This window comes from Artemia sp. Qi Xiang Cuo, chromosome 9 (genome assembly GCF_049724085.1).
Source record: "Artemia sp. Qi Xiang Cuo chromosome 9, ASM4972408v1, whole genome shotgun sequence".
NCBI classification, from domain to species: Eukaryota; Metazoa; Arthropoda; class Branchiopoda; order Anostraca; family Artemiidae; genus Artemia; species Artemia sp. Qi Xiang Cuo.
This window is the reverse complement of record NC_142802.1, coordinates 4,035,624-4,049,529: the sequence shown is the minus strand read 5'-3', so window position 1 is coordinate 4,049,529 and position 13,906 is coordinate 4,035,624. Positions and strand designations below refer to the sequence as shown.

The 13,906-nt window shown below is 35.5% G+C and overlaps 1 protein-coding gene across 3 annotated transcripts in view; it reads right to left on the bottom strand.

Moving 5' to 3' along the window:
- Nucleotides 1-13,906, bottom strand: part of Bsg (immunoglobulin domain-containing protein Bsg) — a 103,205-nt gene that overhangs the window by 33,060 nt on the left and 56,239 nt on the right. For all 3 annotated transcript variants that reach the window (XM_089094238.1, XM_089094239.1, XM_089094240.1), the window contains exons 3-4: nucleotides 7,243-7,330; nucleotides 570-721 (exon numbers count right to left, since the gene is read on the bottom strand). In XM_089094238.1, coding sequence (XP_088950364.1) covers nucleotides 570-721; nucleotides 7,243-7,330 — 240 coding nt within the window. The remainder of the gene's footprint in view (nucleotides 1-569; nucleotides 722-7,242; nucleotides 7,331-13,906) is intronic.

The window sequence follows — 13,906 nt, the reverse complement described above, 5'->3', positions numbered from 1 at the left end:
CGATCAATCAAATTTATAAATTCATGTATAAGAAGCTTCTGAATAATTCTGATTATCATTCATATTAAACTAAGAATGTGGATAGACCAATGATACAGTTAGATACAACTGATGCGCTGAGAAATACAATTAGACCACCCCATGTGTTTTTTCACATGAGCGCTACCCTTTGAAATAGCCTCCCGGACAGCATCAGAGGCTCTGAATCAATTTGTTCATTTAAATCACTGGTCAAAAGGTTTCTCCTCAGTCGAGACGCAGGGTGGTGTCAGGTTCCTTGTGAATGACATGCTTTTTTTTGTTGTTGTCTTTATTTGACGTTGTTGATAATGCGAATTAACTAATTAAATGAGCCAAAGTGCAATTGACCTCATGTAGTGGCTATATTTGCTTAACTGATTGTTTTTTAGTGAACTGGTGGAGAAAAATTCAATCCATCAATCTAAAAGCGGATTTGATCAATTTGCTTTCTGAACAACGAGTGATGATGGTATGTTTTAGTTGTAGAAAAAATTCACCACGTCCAAAAACCCACGATTTAGCTCAAAATTCACATCTAAAAAACTTACCTTCAACACTAAAGATTTTTTTGACGCCGGTATCTGAAGCACAATTGTAGTTTCCGCCATCGCTCGCAGTAGTCCGCTTGATGAGCAATTGGTGAGGATCGGTCGAAATAACAGCGGAATCTATAGATTCTAGTTCCGTTTCTTCCTTAAACCTGAAAGTAATAAAACTATAAGAAAGATTTGGTTCGAATATGTTACTTGGCTACCAATTTAACACCGAAGTGTAGACTAGTGAACGTAGACTAGTAAGTTTTTTTCTAGAAAAAGTAAGGAGATAAAGAGGAAATCTAACTGGCTATGTTCAGAAAGTTCTTCTTGTTACAAACTGTTATCAGGTAAATCATTCAATAATTTAGCTTCTCGATTAAAATTTTAAAATACTAAAGTTAAATGAAATCCCACTGTTTGAATAGGCTAACTGAAAACTTACACAACCATATACATCTTATAAAATTAGGAAAAAAACGGGAATTCGATTTTTAACGACGAAAACCTGAATACGCAGTTATGAATTTTATGGAAGTGAAAAAAGAAAAAAAAAGGGTTAGTGAAAAAATAGCAGAAAAGGTTAAAAACGTAAGAAACTAAAAACCTTAAGGTGTAGAATTCCTTTGAAAATGTAATGGTCTTTGGGAAGCAAAAGATCATTGATGTTACGGGCAAATACACTGCCGAGTTTAAATAAATAGTTTTGCTTTTTTTTTATTTATAATTCAGCGCGGCAACGAAAATCTGAGACTAACTTAGAAACTTAATAATTTTTAAGCAACCAAAAGAAAAATCTTAGAAAATCGTTGCTTTCAGATGAATAGACCTAAAACGGGTTCAGGAGGACAAACAAAGTTTTTGACGTTCCTGTTATTTTAACCATTTAACGGAGTGACCTGTTCCGTCCCTATAGAATTAAAAACTATCAAACTAACTTCAAACTACATTTATTTTGTACGATAAAGAAAAATCTAAAAAAAAACTCATTCTGTTATAATTTTCCAGCACAAATAGGTCCGAGTTAGTAAAAAAAACGATACTTCCTTCGAAAAAAAATCCAGAAACTTAAAATTATAGATTAGAACACTTGTATCAACTAAAGTATTTAATAGTCAAGCACTAAACAGCCCCCTCCATGTTACTAAAACAACAAAACAAAAACGAGACATGTAACTATTAAACTGATGATAATCTTGTGCAAGGGCTCTGGTATTTATCAAGGAAATTGGAGTGTCCACAACACTTGGGGGTATGGGAATCAAATGCTTCGGAGAAGGGACTAGATATTTTCGATTGCGAAAAATGTTGAAAAATTAACGGGAAGACAAAATTCAAAGTCTAAGTGACTAATGAAAATGCATTGGCATGACTTGTTTTTCTCTTACAATCAGTTTTTTGGCACTAAACCAAGTTCAAAAGTGACTAGATGTACGTGAGGTTGATCATATAATTATAAAGTTTTCTTCAGAGATACTTGCAGGAAAAAAGGTTCTTTTCAAGAAAACATAAACTACAAAATTGACAAAGGCATATTAGAGATATCGAAATCAACTTTGAGAAACCCAAATTTTCAGAACACGACATTAAGCATTGGCCATGGGACACTGAATGCTGTGTTTGCTGGATGTATGGTTGCCACGGTTCGAAAACAATCATAGGCAGCGCGCTAGCGCTGCCTAAGTAAAGAACGATGTGGGCACAATGTGTTTTTTTTCTTCAGCCGGGCACTTCGTATCGAAGGAGTTGTCGTAGAAACTTCGAAAAGGGCTCATTCAATCGGAAATTGGAGTAGCTAGTGCCTTTTTTAATATTTAAAAGTGATTGGAGGGCAATTAGCCCCCCCCCTCCATGCCCATCATTCCCCCAAATACATCCAATAAAAATTTTCAGATAGCCATTTTGTTCAGGGTAGTTGATTTCAAGATAGAAAATATATTTTTGAGGAGGACACTCCCCCACAACCCTTAGGGCAAGGATTTTAAGTTATGCCCTGGGGGCATATAAGGTTTTTATTGAAATCTTTGTCGTAGAAACTTGAAAAAAGGCTCATTCGATTTGAAATTCAAAGGGATAGTGCCCTTTTTAATAGTCGAAAGTGATTTGAGGGCAACTAGCCCACCTCTCACGCCCACCTTTTCCCCAAAGACATCCAATCAAAATTTTGATAGCCATTTTTATTCAACGCAGTTGAAAGTTTTGGAAATGAGGTCTTAAGGATGAAAACCCCTCCCCCCACAGCCCTCAGGACAAGAGTTGTAAGTTATGCCCTGGGGCATATAAAGTTTTTATTGAAAGCGTTGTCGTAGAAACTTCAAAAGAATTCATTCAATTGGAAATTGAAAGGGCTAGTGCCTTTTTTAATAGTTGAAAGTGATTGGATAGCGACTAACTCCCCGTCTCACGCCCACCATTTTCCCAAACACTTCTTTTGAGATATCCATTTTGCTAAACGTAGTTGAAAGTTTTGGAAATTATGTCTTTTAGGACGATACCCCCCCCCCCCTTAGCGCCCTTAGTGAAAGGGTTGTAAGCTATGCCCTGGGGGCAAATAAGGTTTATATAGAAAGTTGTTGCAAAAATTATAGGCAGCGCGATCGCGCTACCTAAGTAAAGAACGGGGACACTCGAGAACGAGACAAGAAACGGGGACTAAGTAAAGAGGACACTCCCCCACAACCCTCAGGGCAAGGGTTTTAAGTAATGTCCTGGGGGCATATAAGAACGATGTTGGCACAATGTATTATTTATTAATTTTTTTCTTTAGATCAGGGCACTTCGTATCGAAGAAGTTGTCGTAGAAAACTTCGAAAAGCACTCATTCAATTGGATATTGGAGTGGCTTGTGCCCTTTTTAATAGTCGAAAGTGATTGGAAGGCGACTAACACCCCTCTCACGCCCATCATTTCCCCAAACACATCCAATCAAAATTTTGAGATAGCCATGTTGTTTAACGTAGTTGAAAGTTCTGGAAATTCGGTCTTAGAGGATAACAACTACCCTAACAGACCTTAGGGTAAGAGTTGTAATTTATGCCCTGGGGGCATATAAGGTGTTAAAAGAAAGCGTTGTCGTTTCCAAAAGGGCTCATTTGATTGGAAATCGAAAGGCCTAGTGCCCTTTTTAATAGTCGAAAGTGATTGGAAGGCTTGACATTTTTATAGTAAAGATCGAAGTGGGTATAATGTATTATTTGTTGTTATTGTTGTTTAGACCAGGGCACTTCGTATCGAAGGAGTTGTCGTGGGAACTTCAGAAAGGGCTCATTTGGTTGAAAATGGAAAGGACTGAGGCCCTTTTTAAAAGTCTAAAGTGATCTGAGGGCAACTAATCCCCCTTCCACTCCCACCCTCCCATTTCTGCTCTTAAAATTTAACCAAATCAAAATAGCGTAAGTGTATACAAACTATGAAAGAAAGTAAACAGACCTTTTTGCGAGTGGTATCAAGTTTTCCATTTCAGGTCAACTAGAGGAGGTAGGAAACTAAATTAAACAGTACTATGTGTGTCCAGATTTTTAAAAGGGTGTATGTTGTTAAAAATTGCAGAAAATTTTTCTCCACCATACAAATAGCAGGCCAAACTATGAAGTCTTAAAAAACGAAAGGTTTAAAGTATTATTTTCTTTTTCCTTGAAAAAAATATGTCAATATAATAAAAACAGAAATTAATTTAAAAACTTTTTTCCCCAAAACAAGTTTGTCAAAGAATAGTAAAGAACTCCATTAAACAAAAAATTAGCAAAAATAAAATGAAATAATCTACCAAGCGTGAAATTACTACAAAGCAGCGTCGATAAAAAAAATGAAACCCAAAACAAACAGAAATATAATAAATAGCTGAGTCAAACTCAAAACGAGCAGAAATTAGTATAAGTGGGGCGCAAAACCCCTATGTCTTCCCAAGGCCAGAACAAAATTTGTAATTTACTGAAAAAATACAAATGAATGTGCATTGTCAGTTTAATATACATATACTGATATTTAGTAATCAAAATGTTAATATTATTTGATTTATTAAAGTTATGAAAGTAAAAAATTTACATTTTTTCAGTAAATTCAAATTTTGTTCTTTCCTTGGGAAGGCATAGGGGTTTTGCACCCAAATTATGTTAATTGTCGCTAAACAGTCGCCTGAGGCCACAAACAAAACTGTACAGGCTCCTTCTCCAGCTCCGTCAATCTAGGACTTCATAGCTTACTCGCTCATATGGGATTCCATTTTTATTTAAATATTTCCTGGAAGTCTCTTCCCAGTCGACTCAAGGAGGTTCTGCTTTTCGTTCAGCCCAAATCGGATTACGAAAAGGCCTCAATTTTGTGGCAGACTGTTTTTCATTCGCAAAACATTTCTTAACCATCTTACCCTTCCATTCTTTATGGACTTAAATACTGGGATCGAACTGCAATTTTGTTTGAAATACAGTCGCTCAAGCGAGGGTCTAAAATTATTCATAGAAATAATTTTAGTTAGCTTTAGATATCAATAAATAAAAATGAATTGACTTTAGATATCAATAAATAAGACTAATATCCGTAAGTGAACAAAGAGTTAAAAGACAAAAAAAAAAAAAAAAAAAAATTAAATTGGAATTAAATAAATGAAAAAAAAGAGAAGAAACAATTATCTGAAACTAGTAGGCTATAGTAGGCATCTAGTGAAATAACTAGCATCCTCGGCCTTTTGAGGCACCCACGCTCCAGAATCTTCGTCAACAGACGTGACCTCGTCTACATAGTCTAACTCGAGAGAGTCTTGTGAACTAGAGTAATGACCATCAGCTTACATTTAAGTTTAAGATTTTTATATCATACACACTAGCATACCAGAAAGACGAGACGCAAGTGACAAATGCAGCACGAGGAGACCCCTGTTATATCTATTGAACAGAACATTATCCTTGTCAGTCACTAAGGTTGTCGAAAAGCTAAAATTTTTAGTGTTTTGAAGCAAGAAGACAGTTTTCAATGATTCTGTAGCTAAGGTTTGGCTTTATCAGTTTACTAAACTATATTAAATATTTCAAAATCTTTCAAAGCAATTTTCAAAATTTTGAAACTTACTTTGACTTTTTTTTTTGAAAAATATGTACAGAAGGTTCCAGAACCATCGAAAAGAATTATTGTCAATTCTACAACCTTCTTTTTTTCACTAAGAAATTTGCTAAATTCCAGGGTTAAATAAGAACAGTAGATCTGATTACAAAGGAGTAAATTTTCAGGGACATTCTTTTTTGTATATAAGCCATAAAATAAGAAAAATATCATTCACTTCTCTATACAAACACGATTTACCATTAGATCAACAGTTAATTAGGAATTGATAATTTCCCATCCAAAGTGCAATGTGCAACAACACTAGATAACTCAAGAATAAACACGATCACTAGTTGTCAGACAGATGGAATATACAGCAAAAAACAAACATAGAGAGAGAAATATATTAAAAACAGGCTTTTAACTCAAAATTAACGAAAAAAATAATTCAGCTGCTTGGAAAATTCAGCCTAAAGACGAAAAATGAAAGTGTTGGGTACCTATGGCACAAAAACTTGTTACTGCTTCCTGATATTAACGGCGATGTCTTCTCTCTGTTCATTTGGAAGGATATGCTGTCGCAAAGGTCCTTAAAAAGAACATAAATGTCACGACGCTCGCCACGCGCCACACGGGGTTATGTGGGAGGATCTTTACACGGAGGAAGTTTTCATGTGGGAAGGGACATTGCTATGAAGGGGGCACCGGATTTCCAAGCATTATTTAAAAAAAAGATCAGGAATTATATTAAAAAAAAAAACAAGTTTTCAACTGAAAGTAAGGAGCAACATCAAAACTTAAAACGAAAAGAAAATATTACGTATATGATTGGGTTCGCCCCCTAGTCAATACCTCGCTCTTTAACCCAAAGATTTTTTAGTACTTTCATAAGAGCTATTTATTCTAATTAACGGCCTTTGTGATTAAGGGGCCATTTTTAAAGAATTGGAATTCGGAATTCAGCTCCAAGCTAGCCAACTTTTTTTTTACCATCAGAGCATTTGAAGAGAAAAATTTGTTTTAAATTCAAATGGATGGTTTACTTGAATAGAGTTAATTGATTCGAATTTGAATCAAACCGATGAAATTAAATCAATGTGTTTACGAAAGAGGAACTTAAATATAGGAATTGAAAAAGCAGGACCTAGTTTCACCATGAAGCTAGAACATGAAACATCATGAACAACTAGTTTCATCCTGCGTATTCGACCTAAATTACAAAATAGGTGATGAATTGCTGAGCGTTCGGATTACAAGAATATTGAATAACTGCGATTTGTGCGTCTTCCTTCAGATAAGATCACAGTTTATATAATTATCCAGTATGATCTTTCCCTATCTCACCCATTATAAAAACCCGGACCGAGGTGCGAGTGCTCCAGAGAACATTTTTGCAGATATAAACATAAGCGGCATTAGATCTTTTCACGGGTAGACAAAGAATAATCACCTACGGAACAAGTACTGACAAAACCACTTGGCCGGCTCAACCAATAAGTGGACAATAAGTGCAGAAATAAGTGGAAGGAGCTTTTTGTTCGCACCGAGAATGAAGAGCCAGAAAATATTTGCGGTATACTTACTGGTATATTATATAAACTGTGGATAAGATACTATGAAAGGCACAGGTATAAGAGATTTGCTGACTTACCATTTTACAGGATCTGTAGTGACATTACAGAGCAATGCCAGAGGATATCCGATCTGGGCGACTTTTAATTCCTGGCCAACGACAGTGTCTGAAAATCAACACAACTTCGTTTAAAAGAAATTAGATTTTAAAGTAAAAAGCTTTGAGACTGTAACTTTTCGAAAAGTCTACTACTAATAATTAGTCAGCAAAACAGTAATACGCAGGGGACGGAGGCTTTGAGTCCTTTCACCTTGATAGCTCAATACTCTAGGATTTCCCTCATGATCAGGGCCGTTCAAGAGGAGGGGTGGGGGGCAACCAGAGCAGCTGCCAGGGCACCGTGGCTAGGGGGAGAGGCTTAAAATTGGCCCAATTTGTAAAATTTTTCAGTTATGATTTTTTTTTATTATTATATTTGAGTCAGGAGGCTGCAGCTAATTTTTCCCCGGGCAATACCGACCCTTCGAACGGCTGTGCTCATGATATCCTTTATTTTCCCTTAGTCATGTCTTCGTTCTTCAAATGTGCCCCCTCCTCCCAAATAAATTCCTTTGCATGCAACCCGTAAGATGAATGCCAAATTCTGTGCGTTTTAGTAAATCAAATTAAGGACTTGGAAAACAATTATCTAACATTAGTCTTCAATTAGCAATTCGAATCACGATATTTTATTGTGAATATAATGTCCTAGGAAATGGCACACGTATTGAAGTGTCTAAAGAGTATTCTTTCTTCTAATGGTTAATTATTTCTGAGTGCTAAGTCTTAATCTCATTCTAATGAAAAAAAAACCTGATTCATGCATACTCAATTTACATTTAAGAAACTAAAAAGTAAGCATTCTTTTGATCATGATGGTATACATGCACACCATATAAAATGAGCATCCCCCAAAGCAATCCTTCTTCTCGTTACTCTCTTTACTACTATTCTTTCTTCTGGAGTTCTTTCAACTAGCTTTTCTCGTTCTACCACTTCGCCACTTTCATAAAAGGAGGGAATACGAATCTATGTTCTGATTACAGGCCTATTACTGTTTCGTGCCGGATTAGCAAAGTTTTCTAGTTAGTTTGATTAAAGTATCCGGAGTCTTGCAACCAAGGCCTGATTCAAATTGGGTTCCGTAAGGGGCTAAGCATGGATGTGGCTCATACCCTCCTTTCAAGAATAATACCCTTTTGTAAGCAATTGGATAGTTTATACACTTGCGTTAGATATTGCAGCGGCGTATGATTCAATTATACATTCTTGGGTTATGACTACGCTTCTCAAGAATAATGTCCCACTACCAGTAGTTTTGGTTTTAAAAAAGTGGTATGGCTCATCTCGTATTCGTATTAAGTGGAATAATCAGTTTAGTGATCATAATGTTAAGCTATATAGGGGACTGAGGCAAGGAAGCATTATTTCTCCTTGGATTTTAAATATTACTGGTTCGGGGCTATTTGATCAAATTCAGTTGACTTTTATTTGTTATAAAGGTTATGTTCTGTCGTGGATTGCTTACGCAGATGATTTACTCCTTTTGAGTCGATCACTTCAGTCACTTCAAAAAAATGTAGATTTTTTAGCAAAGGTTTTTAGTGAGCATGAACTTCGTTTTCGCCCTGAAAAATGTTAGTTTTTAATTCTTGGTCCTAAGGCTAAAGATCTCGTTAATTCGGAAATTTCTGTTCGTATTTTAAAACTTGTGGAATGTTTTTTTATATCTTGGTGTGCCTTATGGACCAACTTTAGCTCTATGCCGTGCTTCTATTTCTAAAGCAGTTAAAATTAGAATAGCGTCTAGTTTCGGGGCAGTAATTTGTCTCCGCGCTTCTCCCGTTTTTTAGAACTGGTAATATTGCGCATGTAAAAACCACCTTTTTTAATTTTGCTAAGTTCCTTTGCCGCTTTTCTAAATCTGAATCAAATACTTTTTTAATGAATACATATAAAATAAAAAAATCTGTTGATGTTTTGGAGAAAAAAACAAAAAAGTTTTATTAAAATTACCTCCTTTTTCTCATAATTTATATAAAGCTGCTCATGAAGCTTAATTTTTTTTTTATTTATTAATTATTGAATGAAGTGTTAATTTGTGTGGTAAGTTTGATTGAAGGCCTTTGCGTACCTGTTGTTATATGGTTTAAATGAATTTTATGGCCTGTTGATTAACGGTTATTTTTTAAATTTTACTCTTCGTATTAGAAGGAAATAAAAAGTTTGAATAGAATTGAAAGGCACGGGCATTTGATGATATGAAGCAGGACCCACAGTGCAAAAAATGTTTGTTGGATGCCAAAGATCCGTAAACCCCTTTTGTACAAAACAGGTATTTTGAAGCCAAAAGGCATGTACCATGTTACCACTAGAAAAATAAAGGATCCCCCTGCCTTCTAAAGCCATTGATTCAAAACTTTCACCCCTCAATGGGGGAGGGAGGGTCGACCATAGCACAATGGTATAAACATGAATGTTCTTCTGAATTGAAGGAAGGTATGGATGAGCTGTAACTGACACGCGCCCAGTATATTCTCTCGGAGAGGGGTTGAAAAACATAACAAATAGGTAAATTACACGAAAAACACAGAGAAAATCCTAGAATTTAGCAGGGTAAGGAACTAAAGCCCTCTTTACTCTGCACGCATGCCAGAATGGGACCCGGGAGTTGTCCAAGAAGTCAAATCAAACTGTTTTTGGTGATGACCTCTTCCTTTCGGTTGGCATACGAAATTCATTTCTCGTATGCAACTCCAATTTTGAGAAGGGTTAATTTTTTTAAGTCATAATAAAAATCCTTTCCCCCCCCCCCCCAGCATTCTCCTCCATTCTCTTTTTCGCTCAACGTGCTTTATAGAGAATTTAGCCTATATATCACCATTAAAGGTAGTATCTCTCTTGAAAAAATATAGGAAGAATCCCTAAATTCTACAGTTTTCCATTTAATTTTTAAATTTACCCATAAGCCCCATATGTTTTTGTAAGTTATTAAACTTGTAACCCTCGCGCCCTTGACATCAAAATAAAACTCTTGTCCATGTGGGCTGCTTTTCATAATTAAAAACACTCACGAACTTCGGTAATAAATATCAACCCACACTTAAGCAACCTATAATAGAAGCTCAGAAAATAAACTAAAAATGGAAGAGTGCTAATTTTAAGTACAAAAAGCACGAACTAACTAGTATCTGAAGATAACAATCCAAAAATATAATCTAACAAGTCAAACAAAACATGACTAAATATATATATATATATACATATATATATATATATATATATATATATATATATATATATATATATATATATATATATATATATATATATATATATATACGGTACACCAAAAGGTGAAGACCTTTGCCCCCAGAGTCACATAAATAATTTTTTTCGGGTTTTGTCCGGCATGCAGTAATGCTTTGGATTGTGTTTTTTTTTTTAAATGAGATGTTTGTTTATTTATTTGTTGTAACCCGTTTGTAAATATAAAAAAAAACGCAAATGAACATTTGTTTAATATACTCAACTTTTTAACCTTTTTAACATGTTTAACCTTTCGCTTAACGATAGAGACACTAGACTCAATCCCCTCCCTCACCCTGGTGAATAACTGAGAACATAAAGAGACCATAAAGAAATATAAAGAGAACATAAATAACATAGAAGATGATAAAACAAAAGATGATATAGCATAATAAACATAAAGAGAACATAAAGAAAGGCATTCACTGGCTATAAAATTTAAATGTAATATTAAATGGGAACAGTAAAGATTCATTGTTTAATTTTCATGAGGTGTCAGGGCACCTTCATACGAAGATAAGCCGCTCATCTTTTCTTCCCTTTTTAGACATTGACTATACTTTCTCTTAAGCAACTAAGAGACAGCTCTTAAAGATAACCTTTGATTGGGGGAGGGGGGGGCTCTCCCGTTTTATTAACTTACATCTAAACTACGAAGAAATGTTGAAGGTAAAATGACTAAATAAAAAAAATAATTCCAATCTAGGAAAAAGGTCGTTATTTAAGGCTCTTTTGACATAAACCAAAAATGAATAAGGGGTGCACGGCAAACTTAAATAGGGAGCACACAACACACCGACTTGTGGTTTATCCGAAATGACCAGTAGACTATGACCCTCTGGAGAAGCTTCAACGCAACGATAAAAACCAGAATCTCCTTCCTTTGCCGTGAATACAGTCAACTTGCTCAAAATAACTTGGCTATCTTCTTCATTTTCAGTAAGTATTTCTTCAATCAAATACTCTTGTGGCTTGCTTGTGCTATCTGTTTTCAATCTATTTTGACTATCTTGAGGCTTGCTATTCATAAGCAAGGATGGATGACGCAATGAGGATCGATCATATTCTAAGAATGCGACTCTTTCAAGAGGTATGAATGGAACTCCATTTCTAGACCATCTTATATTAAAGTCGTGCTCAAGTGGTACTCGACAGATGATGGAAAAGCTTTCTCCTTCCCATACAACTGATTTTCCGTCGTATCTAGGGCTTATAAGGTATGCTAGAAAATTCATTTAACTTAAAAAAATAAGCTGCAAAACGGTTACACAGTTTCTGTTACCTGATTTAAATCTCGGAGCTCCATTTGTTTCACCGAACGTGTCGAACTTCCGCTACATCGCACCGCTTCGTACCACACATGGCACAATTCTGTGTGACGTGATACCCGCTACCTGGGGCAGGCTTTTTTTAAGTGGACAACCCCTCCATAAAAGATTCAGTTCAGTGGCGGATCCAGGGGGCGGGGGGGGCTTGCTCCCCCCTAACGTCTTCTAAAATAGTGTAATTTACTTAATTAACGCAAATTTGCGTTAACTAAATTTGCTCCTAACGCAAGTTTATCGGATCAACCTATTTTGCCCCCCCCCCCCTAAAAAAATCCTGGATCCGCCCCAGATTCAGTTAGAATTATTGTAGGCTCAATTTTAACCGATCTTGTTCGTATTTTTGTTGTTTAAAATTCAGAATTTTTTTAGGGTGAAAGCATGCCCATCCAGTTTCGTTAATGTCAAATCAAAATTATGGCATTATAGAGGAATCGAAAACCAGATACATCCCCCTACCCTCTTCTGAAAAATTAAGAAAAAAATTGAAATGGACATCAATAGTGGCGTATGACTCTAAACCAAAACACAGTTTTTGCTAAACTTAAAGTATTCCCCAGAAAAATTCCTCATCTCCCCTCCAATAATTCCTGGATTTCGTTACGATAAATAAAAGTTCAAATAGGAATAAAATCCTTTTAATAGACAATGTTTCACAAACAGCGATAGAAATTCACAAAAAATACCAGATATTTCGGTCACATATTTGTGAAACACTGTCTATTAAAAAGATTTTATCCCCATTTGAACTTGTATTTATCGTCATGGAAAGGCAGCGTGGTCTCCGAAATTATCTACGTCATATTTATGGATTTCATTGGCATATAAAATAACAATAAGACCACTGACCTACGATTTACTTTTTTTAAGTTGTCAAAAAGATTTAAGTAGGATAAGGCAGAAAACTACGGAATGGTACAGCCTTAAAAAAAGGAAAAACAATTAATACACATTTAATTGCCTCCACCCTTCACCAAATTTGTTAATTAAACTTAAATTTGTATTGCAATTTTGGGTCTCCTTTGAACTTCGATTCCAACTTTCCTGCCAAAAAATCCGAGGAAACCAGCTACTGTCCACTGAAGAGCGTAATTGAATCCTGAATATCACTCACCATAATGAATAGGATTCACCATTTCTGAATATGGATCATAAAGTTCCCCTTCAAAACATACTGCGTTGGTAAAACTTTTCTTAAATATTGCATAAACACTTAGAAATCTGACTATGTTAATGGTCAGTTTTGATAAAAGAAAAACGTCTGAAAGTACCCCTTCTCTCCAACCAAAATTCCAGGACACATCCCTAACACAGACATAAGAGATCAAGAAAACAAACCAAAGGCCTCAAGGAAATTAGTAACATAAAACGACTACAAAATGTATAAAAAGATGCATAAAAAGATGAATGGTCTTAAATGAACACAGTTCCAGATTCTTAGGGGGATATCACAGCATTAACCATGGAGAGGGGGGATTTATTTATTTATTGAAAAACTCGTCAAATCAACACACAACAAGACGGAGCACTTAAAAAACAGAAAAAAAAGAATAAAAAAGACACAAACTACAACAAATTGAACCAACAAAGAAAAAGAATCACTGAATCACTGAATGAGCAGATGGGACCATTCGTGTAGATTTCGGCGTAAAATTTGAGGTAATTGGCAATTGGATTTGAGAAATCGGCGTAAAACAGAGGTAATTGGATACCTCTTTTGCAATGTCTCCATGTGGGAGGAATCCTTAACTAAGAATAGCTGCAATGTAGGGCCAAATTACTATTTAATACTAGATACATGTCCAAAATCAATAAATACGAACCTATAATTTGTTTTTGGTAAAGCAGTATTTATTTACTAGTAATAGGGCAAAGGCACCGATGATTCGACAGTACAATTTCGGAACCACTGTCAAAATTTTCCTTCAAAGCGGGATAGCTCTGCTTAGCCGTGACTTAGAGTGCCATCTCTTGAAGCAGTCGTTATATTTCGACGGTGCGAAACGTGGACACTATATCTGGTACACCCAGATAAGAAAAGAAAAGTCAATTTGGTCAGTTTCCTGTTT